General features: G+C 55.8%; 2 protein-coding genes across 3 annotated transcripts; one reads left to right on the plus strand and one right to left on the minus strand.

Annotated features, from left to right (window-relative positions):
• Nucleotides 1-4,672: 4,672 nt before the first annotated feature.
• On the plus strand, nt 4,673-8,709 carry FEM1A (fem-1 homolog A). Its single transcript, XM_054649921.2, has one exon. It carries the CDS (start codon nt 4,844-4,846, stop codon nt 6,848-6,850), a length of 2,007 nt encoding a protein of 668 aa, XP_054505896.1. The 5' UTR covers nt 4,673-4,843; the 3' UTR covers nt 6,851-8,709.
• Nucleotides 8,710-10,902: 2,193 nt separating this feature from the next.
• On the minus strand, nt 10,903-14,673 carry TICAM1 (TIR domain containing adaptor molecule 1). 2 transcript variants are annotated; one of them, XM_054649926.2, is made up of 2 exons: nt 14,568-14,673; nt 10,903-13,411 (listed from the first exon to the last, which is right to left on the minus strand). In XM_054649926.2, the coding sequence occupies exon 2, from the start codon at nt 13,236-13,238 to the stop codon at nt 11,154-11,156; it is 2,085 nt and encodes a 694-aa protein (XP_054505901.2). In that variant the 5' UTR covers nt 13,239-13,411; nt 14,568-14,673; the 3' UTR covers nt 10,903-11,153. The 2 variants fall into 2 exon arrangements, with proteins under 2 accessions (XP_054505901.2, XP_077047614.1); XM_077191499.1 differs by having other exon boundaries at nt 10,903-13,764; nt 14,568-14,656.
• Nucleotides 14,674-15,921: the final 1,248 nt, after the last annotated feature.

The raw sequence follows: 15,921 nt of genomic DNA on the forward strand, positions 1-15,921 counted from the left end.
TCCCAGGGACACCTTCCCCTATCCCAGGTTGCTCCAAGCCCCGATGTCCAACCTGGCCTTGGACATTCCAGGGATCCAGGGGCAGCCATAAATCTGTTGCCAGAAGAGTTTTAAACCTGTACAAATCGCTGTCATCTGATAGTGCCTGAAAGAAAAGATCCAGGTTTCATAAACCACAAGGACTCTCTCTCCCCCTGTTTTTGACTTCCCCACTGACAGATTAAATCCACACAAAATGTCGAGGGCAGCAGTGCAGCCATTAATGCTGCAATGGCCAGGCTGGTGCCTGATGTAAATGAAACTTTGATTTAGTGTTCCCCCAGAAGCTTCCCCAGCGTGTTCATCCTCTGCAGGCTGATCAAAATCCTCCCTCCCAGGTACCTGCAGCCTTGTGCCCCACATAAGCACAGAAAATAATGTCATCAGAGCCCTGCTGATGGAGGCAGTTACAGGACAAAGGCCCTGCAGCAAGGTGGGGATTGGGTCATCGTTCCTGCTAATGTCAGGGTGCCATTTCTCCCTATTTTTAGAATTGTTCCCTTTGTACAGCAAATTGCTTAACTATAGAGACAATCTGGTGTTCACGGGCTCTGGGAGCAGGGACCCATCTTTCCTGCCTTCAGGAAATCACACAAACTGCTGAAAGCTGGAGATGGATAAAACCTGGGTACACGGGAACTTCAATTTACACTGAAAAACCTGAGCAGCTGCTGCAGCCCTGACTGAGCACAAAGGAAATTTCTGCAGGTTTTTAAATTATCCACTCTCTGCTTCAGAAGGAACTCGGGGATTCAATAAATCACTATGGGCTCTGCTCCTAAATTATTTTGATGCTTTTGGAACCCTTAGCACAGCTCCAAACTTCTCCACATTTTGAGGGAAGAGTTGGGGAGCAAGGGATTAGGAATTCTGGAGCCTTTCACACTGAGGATGTTCCAAACCATCCATCCCAGCCCTTTGTTAATCTCCACATTTTATACCGTGGTTGTCCCAGACACCTCAGCATGGACTGAAGCTCTTGGGCTTCAAAGCACAGCAAACACGAGCTGTAAATTCCGAGTTTGCAGCCTAAATAAGCCAGGCAGGCAGAGAACAGTTATTATTCCTGTGTTATTGGCAGGGAATTGAGACACAGGAAGATTAAATGACTGGCCCAAGGTCACCAAAGGAGCCTTCTGTAAAGGTGAAGGCTCAGCCTGGATTTCTGAAGTCTCTGCCCAGTACTTCAGCCATCCATTCACTTGCTCTTTAAGTACCCTGTCATTATTTCTGTGAAGGAAATTATGCTCCTCCTGCAGCAGCCAGCACCGTGTAATTCTGCTTGTCTGAAAGGGAATATGAAATGGCAGTTTCACAAAAAATTAACCCTCCTGCCACGCAGCCTGGCAGCCCTGTCACAACGTCTCATTTATTATCTGCTCTTCCTCCCGTGGGGATTTAACTCCCCTCTTCTTCCCAGAACTCTGGCTGGGGCTTTTTCCGTGCTATCCCAAAAACCCTACACAGGTGTCCCCTGTGGGGTCTGCAGGGGAGGGATGTGGGGGCTCGGAGCCCCTCGTTCCTGCCCCAGCTGTGGGGATCCACCCAATTCCTGAGCTGGGGAGGATCCTGGCAGCTCCAGGGAGGAGCAGCAGCAGCTGTAGCTCAACAGGAGCACCTGGGAGCAGCCACAGGTCCCTGGCACCCTCAGGGCATGGCACAGATCACACCTGGGGAGCAGCCACACATCCCTGGCACCCTCAGGGGATGGCACAGATCACAGGGGAGCAGCCACAGGTCCCTGGCACCCTCAGGGCATGGCACAGATCACAGGGGAGCAGCCACAGGTCTCTGACACCCTCAGGGGATGGCACAGATCACAGGGGAGCAGCCACACGTCCCTGGCACCCTCAGGGGATGGCACAGATCACAGGGGAGCAGCCACACGTCCCTGGCACCCTCAGAGCATGGCACAGATCACAGGGGAGCAGCCACAGGTCCCTGACACCCTCAGGGCATGGCACAGATCAGAGGGGAGCAGCCACAGGTCACTGACACCCTCAGGGGATGGCACAGATCAGAGGGGAGCAGCCACAGGTCACTGACACCCTCAGGGCATGGCACAGATCACAGGGGAGCAGCCACAGGTCCCTGGCACCCTCAGGGCATGGCACAGATCACAGGGGAGCAGCCACACATCCCTGGCACCCTCAGGGCATGGCACAGATCAGAGGGGAGCAGCCACAGGTCCCTGGCACCCTCAGGGGATGGCACAGATCACAGGGGAGCAGCCACAGGTCCCTGGCACCCTCAGGGGATGGTACAGATCACACCTGGGGAGCAGCCACAGGTCCCTGGCACCCTCAGGGCATGGCACAGATCAGAGGGGAGCAGCCACAGGTCCCTGGAACCCTCAGGGGATGGCACAGATCAGAGGGGAGCAGCCACACCTCCAGGGCCTGAAGGGGCTCCAGGAGAGCTGGAGACAGAATTGGGACAAAGGATAGAGGGACAGGACACAGGGAATGGCTCCCACTGCCACAGGGCAGGGCTGGATGGGATTTTGGGAAGGAATTCCTGGCTGTGAGGGTGGCACAGGGTGCCCAGAGCAGCTGGGGTTGCCCCTGGATCCTGGCAGTGCCCAAGGCCAGGCTGGACTGGTTTTGGAGCCGTGGTCTATAAAAGGTTTGGGGTGAGCTCCTGAGGCTCCAGCACGTTCCACACCCAGGGATCTGCAGGGAGAGGCTGCTGTGACACTTCTCCTCCTGCTCTTTATTCCCTCATTACTGAGAAAATTCTTATTAATGGAAAACCCATTTCCATCAGCTGCACTTTACCCCGTGATGTCTCTGAGCCCACCCAGAGCTGGGTTTGGGACCTAAAAACCTGTGTGGTGTTCTGGTGAATTCCTAATGGATTCTATGGAGGGGAAATTAATAGGAAGCTTTGGTTAATAGATACTTCAGATAAAAGAGCGAGTGCATCTGGTCACCATGGCAACACGAGAGCCAGCGGGGAGAGGAAATGTCACCGTGCCTGTGCCTTGACCTGCAGCACAAACAGCCTGGCAGCTGGGGGTGGCACTGCCTGTGCTCACAGGGGACAGGGACACTCCCAGCTTGGATATTCACAGCCCGGGAATGCCCTGACACACCCAGAGGGTTCACAGTGTTCAGATGGAACTCGTGGGGTTTTTTCGGGGTGAAAACATGATGAACTCGTGCCCAGAGTTGTGTTTCCACAGCCCTGAGGGAGAGGTTGGACTTGGTGGTCCTGGAGGGCTTTTCCAAGCTGAAGGGTTCCCTGGTTCCTCCTGCCCTGGCATGCAGGGAGCTGCCCTTGCTCAGCACAGGCACCCTGCAGGTGTTTAAGGGACCTTTGCCTCTTTTCTTCTCAAACACAAACTCGCTGTGCCACACAATTCCAGGAAGTTTTGGGCTGGAGGGACCTCAGAGCTCATCCAGTGCCACCCCTGCCATAGCAGGGACACCTCCCACTGTCCCAGGTGCTCCCAGCTCAATGTCCAGCCTGGCTCGGGCACTGCCAGGGATCCAGGGGTAGCCCCAGCTGCTCTGGGAATTCCATCCCAGCCTGCCAGGGAACAATCCCTGGGCACAGACCTGGTGTGGGAATTGTGCCACGGACACTCTGCTCCAGGAGCAGCTGCTGCTGCTGCTCCCGGGGACTTGCAGAAGCTGTTGGAGTGAAAATTGGGCTCCTGCTGCCTGTTATGCAAAAGCAGTTTCTTAGCAACAAAAGTGATATTCTGTGTGAAGGCAACAGGCATCAGTGGGATAATCCACTGTAATTCCAGACAAGACCTAAAACGGGTGGATGGACTGAATAATAATCATGACAGACAGAATAATAATAATGGAAATAATGAGACTAAGCTTATTTCCCTGGGTAGGAAAAACCCAGCTATAAATAAAATACAACGGGAGAAACCCTGTGCCAGTTCTCTGTATAAAGATTAGGGACACCTAAACTCAATTTATGCCCTAAAAATAGACTCTGGTGAGTAAAGCTTTGCTCATCTAAGCCGGGCTATTTATTGCTTGAGTGTTTTCCCTCACTCTGGGCAGGTATTGTCGCTCAGGGATGGAGTGAGCCGGACCTAATGCTCCATGGGGGGAATTGGAGAGAATAAATCTGTGTTCGCTGGTGGGGACGACGATTTGCCACCTCCAAGGCGGGAAACTCGTATTTTAAAATGCACCACCAGACCTGTGCAGGGCCGTGGACTGGCCTGCGTCATCCATGTGGCTCCGTTACAGCTCAGGACCTTATGGCTTCATAAAACCTGCAATTAAACCACGTCAAATTAATGCTGTGCAGCCGCTGTGTTTTGAAGTGCCATAACATCAAGGGATTTAAGAGAAATAAAACCGCTATGAAAGCAGCACACGCTGGGAGTCACAGACACACCTGGACAGCACCTGGGCCGCACGGGGCTCACTGGGAAGTGTAGTCCTGGCGCTGGTACAATCCCGTTAGCGGCGCTACCCGCAGAGGGCCAAGGAGACTACACTGCCCAGCATGCCCCGCAAGGAGAGGGTGCACATCCTTCCCACCTCTCCCCCCGCCCGCTCTGCCTTCTGGGAAACAGAGTGCGCACGGTGCTGCGTCGGGCGAACAGCGCCGCTCCCGGGACTACAATTCCCATCATCCACCGCGCGTCCCGCTCCGCCCCGCGCGGCGCCATTTTGTTCCGCGGCGCAGCCTGAGATGGCGGCCGGGCCCGGGCGGTGAAGGTCCCGCCGCACTGAGGGCAGGGGGGTCCCGCCGCCCCCCGCCCGCCCCGCGCCGCGCTGGGGCCGCGCCGCCGCCGCCGGTCAATGGCCTGGAGGCGGCCGCTGGCGCCATGGACCTGCGCACGGCCGTGTACAATGCGGCCCGCGACGGGAAGCTGAAGCTGCTGCAGAAGCTGCTGGGCAGCCGCAGCCGGGAGGAGCTGGAGGCACTGACGGCGGGGCCCGGCGGCGGAGGCGGCCCCGGGGCCGGCAGCACCCCGCTGCTGATCGCGGCCCGGCACGGGCACCTGGAGGTGGTGGAGTACCTGCTGGATCACTGCGGGGCCCGCGTGGAGGAGGGCGGCTCCGTCAGCTTCGACGGTGAGACCATCGAGGGGGCCCCGCCGCTGTGGGCGGCCTCGGCTGCGGGGCACCTGGGCGTGGTGCGGAGCCTGCTGGACCACGGCGCCTCGGTGAACCAGACCACGCTGACCAACTCCACCCCCCTGCGGGCCGCCTGCTTCGATGGGCACCTGGAGATCGTGCGGTACCTGGTGGGCGAACGCGGGGCCGACCTGGAGGTGGCCAACCGGCACGGCCACACGTGCTTGATGATTTCCTGCTACAAAGGGCACCGCGAGATCGCCCGGTACTTGCTGGAGAAAGGGGCCGATGTGAACCGGCGCAGCGTGAAGGGAAACACGGCCTTGCACGACTGCGCCGAGTCGGGCAGCCTGGAGATCCTGCAGCTGCTGCTCCGCTCCAAGGCCCGCATGGAGAAGGACGGCTATGGCATGACTCCTCTGCTCGCCGCCAGCGTCACCGGCCACACCAACATCGTGGAGTACCTGATCCAGGGGGGGCTGCAGCAGGACGAGGCTGCGGGGGGCCAGAGTGGGAGCTGCGCCTCAGGTGGGAGCCATCAGAGGGGCTGCAGTGAAGAGGGCTGTGAGGGCTGCGGTGCTTCGGCTTCCAGTCAGGACGAGGTCCCGAACGTGTTCTGCACTCGAGAGGCTGCCGTGGAAGCGCTGGAGCTGCTGGGTGCCACGTTTGTGGACAAGAAACGAGACCTGTTGGGAGCCCACAAATACTGGCGCAGGGCGATGGAGCTGCGCTGCGAGGGCGGGAAGTACCTGCCTAAGCCCGAGCCCCGACAGCTGGTGCTGGCCTACGACTACTCGCGGGAGGTGAGCTCTCTGGAGGAGCTGGAAGCCCTGATCACCGACCCCGACGAGATGCGCATGCAGGCGCTGCTGATCCGGGAGCGCATCCTGGGCCCTTCCCACCCCGACACCTCCTACTACATCCGATACCGTGGCGCCGTCTACGCCGACTCGGGCAACTTCGAGCGTTGCATTAACCTGTGGAAGTACGCCCTGGACATGCAGCAAGGCAACCTGGAGCCCCTCAGCCCCATGACTGCCAGCAGTTTCCTTTCCTTTGCTGAGCTTTACTCCTACGTGCTCCAGGACCGTTCCAAAGGCACTTTAGCCACCCACCTGGGCTTCTCCGACCTCATCGGGGTGCTGAGCAAGGGGGTCCGGGAGGTGGAGAGGGCCCTGGTGCACGGCAAGGACCCCGTGGCCGACTCGGCGCAGTTCACCAAGACCTTGGCCATCATCCTGCACCTGGTTTTCCTGCTGGAGAAGGTGGAGTGCACCCCGGAGCAGGAGCACCAGAAGCGCCAGACCATCTACCGCCTGCTCAAGTGCAGCCCCCGCGCCAAGAACGGCTTCACCCTCCTGCACATGGCCGTGGACAAGGACACCACGACGGTGGGGCGGTACCCCGTGGGCAAATTCCCATCCCTGCACGTGGTGAACTTGCTGCTGGAGTGCGGGGCGGACCCGGACAGCCGGGACTATGACAACAACACCCCCCTGCACGTGGCCGCCCGCAACAACTGCCCGCTGATCATGAGCGCCCTGATGGAGGCCGGGGCGCACATGGACGCTACCAACGCCTTCAAGCAGACGGCCTACGAGCTGCTGGACGAGAAGCTGCTCACCAAGAGCACCATGCAGCCCTTCAACTACATCACCCTCCAGTGCCTTGCTGCTCGCGCCCTGGACAAGCACAAGATTCCCTACAAGGGATTCATCCCCGAGGAGCTGGAAGCCTTCATTGAGCTGCACTAGGGCGTGACACGATGGTCCCCAGCCTGTCCCGCCCTGCTGAGGTTGTGCAGCTGGAGGGCTCGGGCTGGCTGTGCCAAAGTGCCCAGGGCTGTCGCTGTGCTGAGCTTTGTCCCCATCTGTCACCACCCAGCTGGCGTGTTGGGGCAGGGGAGGAGGAGGCCCCAGAGCTCATGGCTGTCCCTCGTTGTCACCTTCAGGTACCAGCTCTCTCCAGTGCACTCTGTCCACAGAGACCACAGCCCCTGCCCTTCCCCATGCCACCATCGTGTCCTGAGGAGGAAGGAAATGGAGATTCCCTGGGACCTGCTGCCTCTCCCGTTAGTGCTGGATTAACTCAGTGTTCAGCTTTGGAGCAGCTACACATCCCTCATGTGCTCTGGCCCTTCCCACCCCACACACCCAACAGATAGAAAGTGAGTGAGGAATGAAATACCCTCCAGTTAATCCCTTCCCCTCCCTCCTGTCAGCTTTGGGACAGCCCATGCCCAACAGCTGAGGGGCTCGTGCTCTGCCCAGGGATGGCACAGGGCTGGGTGTGCTGAGGATGGGGTTTGTCTCTCTCTTGGTTGGCCAAGTAGCAAATGGTGTTAAAGGCCTGAGATTTCCATGATTGTGCATAAAGCTGGGATGTTTTTTCTCTCGTAGAGCCAGGCCCTATCTATGCTGCAAGACTTCTCCAATCCTGTAAGATAGAGGAAGGTCAGTTCTGGTTATACAGTTTCATCCATAGATGTTGTAGTTTATGAATGGGGAGGAAAAAAACTCAAGAACAAAATCCTGATGTGGTGTTCAGGCCCTTGGCTTGTCCATGGCACACCCATTTGCTCCATTCCCAGCATGTGTGTGCTTTGGCTCCAGAGGGCAGCAGGGATTGAGTTGGAAGGGTGAATGTGGATGGTTTGGGAGCCAAACAGCACATTTTGAGCTATTTTCAAAGCTGAGCTCTTGCAAGCCCTTTAGGCCAGGAGGTACCTGCAGTGTGGAGGTGCTTGGAGGGGGTTATGAAAGCAAGTGAGTGTCTGTGGTGGGTTTGCATCAGGGTGGGCTGAAGGAAGAAGCAAGAAATGAAAGTTTAAGGTGCCTCCTTGTCCTTCTGAGGTTTTAGTATCATGTGCTTGGGCTCTGTTATTGCCCCATTCTGAAACCTCATGCAGTGGGTTCTTAGCAGCTGGTTTGGGCTTTTGAGTCTTTTTTTCTTTTTTTTTTTCTTTTTTTTTTTTGTAACTTCACTGAGGATGGTGCTACTTCCAAGGTGGAATTTGAAATCTCACCTGGCTGCTGTTTGGGCAAGCTCCTTCCTTTGATGAGGATCTGCACACACCTTCTTTTTAACTCTGTAGTCTCAGGGCAGGTTTTTGCCTCTATGAGCAGACCCCCTCCATGGTGGAAAACAAAGAGTTTCCAGCAGTTTGTCCTCGTGCAGGCGGTGATGGGCAGCCTGTGGCTCCTTCCCTGGCCCTGAGCAGGCTGGGAAGCACAGCTGAGGGGGGAGCAGCTGCCTGGAGCTCTGGGAAAGGTCCACCTGGCAGAGCAGACCCCTGGCCCCACCCTCGCTCTCTGTGCTACTGAAGCTTCTCTACTTGTATTTATCAGCCTCAATAACCACGCTCTCTGCCCCTTCAAGATATTGTAGATCTGCCAGTACATTTTGCAGTGTTAACTATAACATTTATTTATAAAGCGAGGAGGTTTAACTTGAATTGAGCTGTAAAGTGCAGAGTTAGTTTAGCTGCCTTCTATTTTTTTTTTTTTTCCTTTTGGCTGAAACCTGAACTAAACTGCAGGAATGGGATTTGTTCCTTTGTGAGCTGATGAGCGCTCTTAACTTTAAATAATAAAACAAAAAATGGCTGCTAGAATGCAAGTGCCTTGGACTTCTTCCTGATAAGCCTCTACATTCAGGTGTTTTCCTCTATTTTCAGTTTGTTTCCCAGGGATGGGACACTGTGGGTATGGAATTCTGGGGTGTTTGCAATTAAACAGGTGTGATTGGTTCATTTCATGGTTACTCCTGTGAAAAACCAATCTGTGCTGCATTGGCAAACTTCCCCTGGAAAAGAGTAACCCTGACACTGAAATGACAGCTCTGCCTCTGTGTTTTGCCTTTGCAAATCAAACAACATGAGAGAATCTGTGTTGATTCAGGAATTACCTGCCTTACACATGTGGGACAGTGGACACAGCAAGCAGAAGGAGGGACACTGGCATCAGTTTGGTTTCCAACCCCAAATCCATCAGGGATTGTAAAACCAGAATGAATGGTACTGGAGTTAGTTCCACACAGGGACCTGGATCCCAAAACTGCTTGGTCTTCCTCAGGGAGGGTGGGTGGATAAAATATTTGAATGTTTGTCCTGTTGTCTATTGCTCCATCCTTAGTTCTCGCTGAAGGATGGTGCCTTTGTGCTAAAAATGCCATTTAAGCAGTGTCTGTAGAGCCTGGGGCTGTGCTTCTCCCATTCCTCCTGTGCTGCAGGTGATCTCCAGGTGTGGCAGAGCAGCTGCCAGGCAGGTGCCAGGAGCCAGGTGGCCTCAGGGCAATTCCATCTGCACCCAGAGAGGTGGGAGGGAAGGGGGTTAATCCAGGCAGGAGCAACTCTGGAACTCTCGTGGTCAGGGAGCTGGGGGACCCAGTCAGGTGCAAGAGCCCCAAGGAGGAGAATATTCTGTGTGATGGAAAAGGCTTCACTTTTTTTAAACACATAAATAATCTGTAATTACATAGAGAGCCCCAGCAATTAAATGTTGATAGTAATTACAGGGTGGAAGAAATCATTGCATGATTTAGGGGTAATTACACTGAACAGGCCTGATTGAGTGTAGGGCCAGCTCCATGTGGGCAAAACACAGAATTGTGAGGAGCAGGGCAATGTTTCAGTGATTATTTTGTTAATTCTTGGACAGAGAGGAGCTTTCTCTCCACTGTGGTGGCTGCAGAGCCTCCTGTACCCCAGACACAGCTCTGCCTCCCCTGTGTGTGATCCAAGCACGCTGGATGTGGCTGTGCTGAGCTTGTTTACAAGCTGGAGCAGCTTCCAGCTGACTAATTTTGCATGATTATTTATAGTAGGAGAGGAGCTGGAAAGGGAGGGATGTGGGAGTGCTCCCAAGGGGAGGGACTGTCCTGCACCAACGGCAGGGGACAGGAGCTGCACTAACACAGCAACTCCTAATGGTGCTGTGGAGGAGAGAAACCGGGAAAATCAAAGGAATTGGAGCACTTGGAGGATGCCAGCAGGCTCTGGAAGGAGTGGATGAGTTCAGGGTCCTGCAGAGTTAAAATCCAATCTTTGAGAGCTGGAAGCCAGGAGTTGGGGGCAGCTCAGAGCCTCCTCCAAGGATTTAATAACATCTGTCACACTCAGGGGGTGGCTTGGGGCTCAGAGGGCTCTTGGACCAAGGCTGCAGTCTGGAATGAGGCCTGACAGGGCAGGGATGGGCTTGGATCCTCCTGGGCCCTGCTGGGACAGCCAAGGGGCACACACAGACCTGCAGGGATTCCTGCAATGGGGTCCCTTCCCTGTTCTCATCCCAGGGGCCTCCACGTGTGCTGGGAGTGGCTCCTGAGGAGCCTGGAGCTCTGCCCTGCTCCTGGCACAGGCTGAGCCGGCTCCGGGCTCTGCTCCGGGAGGGAACAGCCCCAGTTCCAGTCTCTCGGTGGCTTTGGGGTGACCTCTGCTGACGATCAGGAAAATGGCTGTGCCTGGAGCATGGGAGGAGCAGCAAGGGCTTTGCTCCAGGTGCCCTCCTGGTGTTAAAGCTCAGTAGGTACCACCCTGGTACATCCCTGGCTCAGATCCTGCAGAATTACCCCTCCTGCTCTCCATTCCTGGATTTCTCCACCCTTCTGCACTATTCTGCTCACTGGTTTTCGTTTTTCATTCTGCTTTTTCCTTAAAGGCAGCTTCCCCAAGCATGCCTTGCAGATTGGCCCTCAAATCATTTGGTCAGTGCCATCTCCCAGCCCTTCCAGCCAACATGCAGAATAGTTTTCCATATATCCCTGACTACCCCTTTTCTAATTCTTCAGGAAAGAACCAGAAGAACACAAATAAATTAATTAAAATTTATTTATAAAATCTTCAAGTAGTTCCAGACAATCAGGAAAATAATTTTCTCAGTTACTTGGAAAAACATTTTCAAGAGATCACTACATCTTTTTTTCTGACAATAATTGAAGAATTTTCTTTTGTGCTTCAGGAAAATGGCACTCTTGATGCATAGAGTAATAGTCCCAGTCCCTGGAGAATCACTGTAATCTAGGATTTGAAATGAATTGTGCCTCTGACTTGGCTGCCCCGGGTCAGAGGTTGTTCCTGGGTTGCTCCTGGCTGTGCCCTGGCCCAGGTGGGGCAGTTTCCACCTGCATCACGTTGTGGTTCCCGATCTGAACCATGCGGGCGTTGTGGATGATGAGGGGTGGCATCCCTGCCTGGCCCGCTGTGAAGTTGTAGTGGCCTGGGGGCAGCTGTGCTTGGGAGGGGGGAGGCCCCCTCTGAGCAGGAGGGGGGTCCATGGGGGCAGGGGGACACCAGGCTTGGGCTGATGGCCCTGGTGGCCACGGCCGTGCTGCTGCTGGAGGCACCCAGGGAGGGGAGCCCAGGCTCAGGGCAGCCAGGTTCTGCTGGGCTTGGTGCTGTTGCCAGCGTTCCTGGAGCTTCCTTCTCTGCAGCTGCTCCCACATGGCTTTCTTCTCGCTGATCTTCTTGGGGTTAAAGGTGTTCTTCACATGCTTGGGGAAGAGAGGAGAGCTCTCTTTCAGGGTGATGAGCACATTGAGCATCCTGGGGATCTGGCTGCACTCCAGGGCGTTTGCCTTGGGTAGAAATGGGATGACTGAGTCTCGCTTGGAGGGGTCCAGGATGGACTGCATCAGAGCAGTGTCTGTCTGGTACAGGCACAGGTTGCAGGGAAAGTTCTTGGTCAGCAGGAGGATGATGAAGGCGGAGTTTTCCATGGCCTCCAGGAAGCAAGTCATGTGGCTGCGCCCGGCGATGAAGAAATCCTCACTGAGTGTGGCACCGGGGGACACCCCCATGCTCTCCAGCAGGTGCTTGACCTGGTGGGCCACAAGCTCATCTTCACTGGCGTGCAGGACAACAAACGTGAAGAACTCGGCACCATCTGGCCCTGCTGGATCCATGGCCGGGGGAGCAGGAGGCCTGGCTGGAGAGGGGGATGAACGCAGGGGAGGGGGATATGATAGTTTGAAGGGAGATTCCTGAAGAGGAGGAAGAGTTGAGGAGGAGGAATAAGTAGGAGGAGGAAGGGAACAGGTTGAAGTAGAATCAGAGTTACAGGAAATGCCTCCTGGAATGTAGGAGTCCTGTATGGACGTGAGGGCAGGGGCAGTATCCGCTGCAGCCCTTGAGTCAGGGACATCAGCAGGTAATTGCTTTTCATCCTGCTTTTCATCCTGCTTTTCATCCTGCTTTTCCCTTGGTGTGTGAGGCTCTGTCACTGTGCTGGACACGTCACTGCTTTGGGCAGGCTCCGAGGGCAGCGGTGTCTCAGGAATGGGGAGATGGGTGGGGTGACAGGGACTGACCTGCAGAACCTTCTCTGGCTGGGGCTCTTGAGCAGCTGTGCCCTGCCCGGGGGCAGAGCTGGGTGTGCTGGCCCAGCTGGATTCCTGTGGGTCGTGGCTCTCTGTGTCCCCATTGGGGTGTGCAGCACGGCTGGGCCAGGGGACACACTCGGAGACGGAGGGCTGGGTGTGAAAAGCAACTGTTGGTGATGCACTGATCTCCAAACAGCTGGACAGGGAGGAGCTCCCCACAGAGCACAGGGTCCGTGGGCCTGAAAGGTCTGAGCTGCCTCTGATCTCCACTGGTGAGCTCCTCAGCATGCAGTGGGAGCTGGCTGTGTGGGGAAATCCTGCATCCTCATGGGATCTCAGTGTCCCAAAGCTGTCCCCTGAGCCCCCGCTGGCTGCAGAGCGCTCCTTGTCCCGTTCCTTGGCAGGGATGTTGTCCAGTGTCCCCCGCTGAGTGTCCTTGCTGGCGTGGCAGGCTTTGTCCCTGGCCTCAGGACTGCACAGCTGTTCCTGTGCCAGCACTGTGTACACCTGTGCCAGCATTGCCACAGCCCCTGCATCCAGCTGGGGAGGCTGCAAATCCTCCCCATCTTCCTGCACTCCTGCAGGGCCCAGTTTGATCTGCTGGATGTACTGGGCTGCCCGGTTGTCCCTCAAGGCATCCAGACAAATTCTTGCATCCGTTTCTTGCCCCAGAGTGAGCAGGACCATGGCTTGCAGTAACTTGCTGCAGGGCCCAGGTATCAGGTGCTTCAGTTTGAGTTTGAGGCTCAGCAGTTTCTCTGCTGGGGCCTGGGACAGGATGTTGAACACGTCCTCGAAGCTGGGCTGCAGCTCAGCGCTCTGTGCCATCTCAGCAGCTGCTGGCCCAGAGCACGGACTGGAGCAGGGATGGCAAAAGCATCTTCTGGCAGAGGGTTGGCAGCCTGTGGGGCTGGGGGTGCCCCGCTCACGCTCCTTGTACCGCACGAACCTCCGGTGCCCAGGGACTCTGCTGGGAGCTGGGGCCTCTCAGCGCTGGCAGTCTGTGAGGAGAACAGAGGACAGCGTTCAGAGGGGTGCTGTGGGCACTGGGGGATGCTCTGGAGCTGACAGCTTCTCTCTCACACCTCCCAAATGTTTTTGCATCTGTTCGGTGCCTGCAGCTGTGCCAGTGCTCTGTGCATTATTCCAACTCTGTGATTAACCAAAGAGAGCACATTCTTTGCATTCGTTTCACATTAATTACAACCGGTTTAAGATAATTGATGAAATAATGCTATATTTAGGTAAATCCAATTTCTCCTTCAGGCAGCTGGTTCCAGGGGTCTTGCAGACTCCTTGTGATGGCAGTCGAGGAATGAAACGGGTGTAGAGGAAACCCTTTCCAGCCGATAACCTGTGTTACCAGGGAAGATTCACAGGAAAGAATTCCTTCCCAATATCCCACCTAACCCTGCCCTCTGGCAGTGGGAGCCATTCCCTGTGTCCTGTCCCTCCAGGCCTTGTCCCCAGTCCCTCTGCAGCTCTCCTGGAGCCCCTTCAGGCCCTGCCAGGGGCTCTGAGCTCTCCCTGGAGCCTTCTCCAGCTGAGCACCCCCAGCTCTCCCAGCCCGGCTCCAGCCCTTGGAGCAGCTCCATGGCCTCCTCTGGACTCTGTCCCAGCAGCTCCACGTCCTTTCATTGGGAGACTTTATATCCCCATCCACAGGTGATCCCTGAGCCCCTGCACTCACCCCAGGCCTCTGATGGGATTTTAATTAAACAACAGGAGTGTCTGGAGGGGAGGAGTGTGTCCCGCTGGGACGCTGCTCCAGGCGCTGCCTGAGCCCGCTGCAGAACATTTCCCTATATAAAGGCAGCCCCAGCAAACGCCCCGAAATAACTCTCAGCTAGAGAGAAACTTCCCAATTTCGGTTTTGTTTTCCTGTCTCATGAAAAGCCTGCAATTGCCTAATTGCCCTCCCTCCCTCCCGGGGCCCTGCCCTGTGTCCCCCGATGGGCTCGGGGGTGACACGGCCGGGCTGCAGGAAGTTGGAGCCGGGGCAGCGCTCGGGGCGAGCCCCGTGCCCCGGGGAGGGAGGGAAGGAAGGGGTCAGGCGGGAGGGAAGGAGGGGAGCAGCCGGGAATGGAGGGGAGCAGCCGGGAATGGAGGGGAGGAGGGGAGCAGCCGGGAATGGAGGGAAGGAGGGGAGCAGCCTACCTGCGGCCGGGGCCCGGGACAGGCGGAAGCAGCGCGGGCCGATGAGCGCGGGCGGGGCAGAGCGGGGCGGAGCAGGAACCGGGCACCGGGAAGGCACCGGGCGGGCACAGCCCGGGCTCGGGAACTGCTCGGGCACGAGGGCCCTGGCCGGGTGAGCCACCCGCACCTTCCGCTGTCCCCGCATGGGCAGCCGGAGGTGACACAGAGCGCTGGGGACAGGCAGGGACCGAGCTTCCCCTGCGGGCAGTGCTGGAATACGGACGAGCAATGCAAAGGCCAGGATCCAGGGGTGAGGAGGAACAGTGGGGTATGGATAGACGCACCTGAGCCTCGGGAGGACAGAAGTCAGGGAGACAAAAGGATTAAGGTGTTTTTCTGCTTAAGAAAGCATGGGACCTGCTAAAGGCAGACAAGCAGGCCAGGGACAAGATCTGGTAAAGGCAAAGCTTCAGCACAGCTCAGGTAAGGGGAGAACACAAGGCTGCAGCTTTAGGTACACACAAACCCACATGGTTTTTGAACACAGGTCACGCTTTATTCCAGTGTCTGCTCACCAGCCCTGGCACAGGGACAATGCCAGGAACAGTTACCAGAATAAGTTACATTAGAAATTATTACAAAGTAGCATTTTCTGGGAAAGAACCAGCACCTGGATTAAAATGCCCCCTATTTTAATAACAGGATATCCTAATCCCATGGCAGAGTAACTCCTGGGAAAAGCTGCCTCAGTTAATGGCTGTGAAGTGTTTCACACATGGAGTTACTCACAGATAATCCCTGAAGTCATTCACAGAAATTAGAAAGATGATTAAAGAAAACCACACACTGCTGAGTGCTTCTCCATGAAGGAAGAAGAGTTTGGCTGATCCATGAAGAGAAATCTCTTCTTGAGAAGCAGCTCCTTGCCCCCAGCTGTGCCAGATGTGCTGCAGGGCCGAGCCTCCCCAGAAGTACAACAGGCACAAAGGAAGTTGTGTCTGAACCTGTATTTTTAAATGTGGAGAAGGTGGGAGATGGTATCAAAGTCAAGCATAGCATCTTCTCAAGAGTTCCACAGCTTGGGCAAATTAAAAACAAATCCAGCATTAAAAATAAATTGAGATCACTTCTCTCCCACAACTTGTCTCAGCAGGACTTAGGCACTCACAGCTACAGCTGGGCTGAGTTAAAAAGCTGCAGTGCAGGTCCCATCTCCCCTTTCAGCACAGCAGTTGGATTTAAAAACAGTAAATCAAGATTCAGAATCTCCCCACCTTGGTTATCAGACCTCCTTACAACTACATCTGACTCTATATTCAGACAGCAGAGGCACTCATGGCACAAGTGGGCACACAATTAGAAGATCCAGTGCTGT

This window comes from Agelaius phoeniceus, chromosome 29 (assembly GCF_051311805.1).
Source record: "Agelaius phoeniceus isolate bAgePho1 chromosome 29, bAgePho1.hap1, whole genome shotgun sequence".
NCBI classification, from domain to species: Eukaryota; Metazoa; Chordata; class Aves; order Passeriformes; family Icteridae; genus Agelaius; species Agelaius phoeniceus.

What these genes read in the sequence shown, in the direction of transcription:
- FEM1A (XM_054649921.2), top strand. Translation starts at nt 4,844, where the DNA reads ATGGACCTGCGCACGGCCGTGTACAATGCGGCCCGCGACGGGAAGCTG.
- TICAM1 (XM_054649926.2), bottom strand. Translation starts at nt 13,238, where the DNA reads ATGGCACAGAGCGCTGAGCTGCAGCCCAGCTTCGAGGACGTGTTCAAC.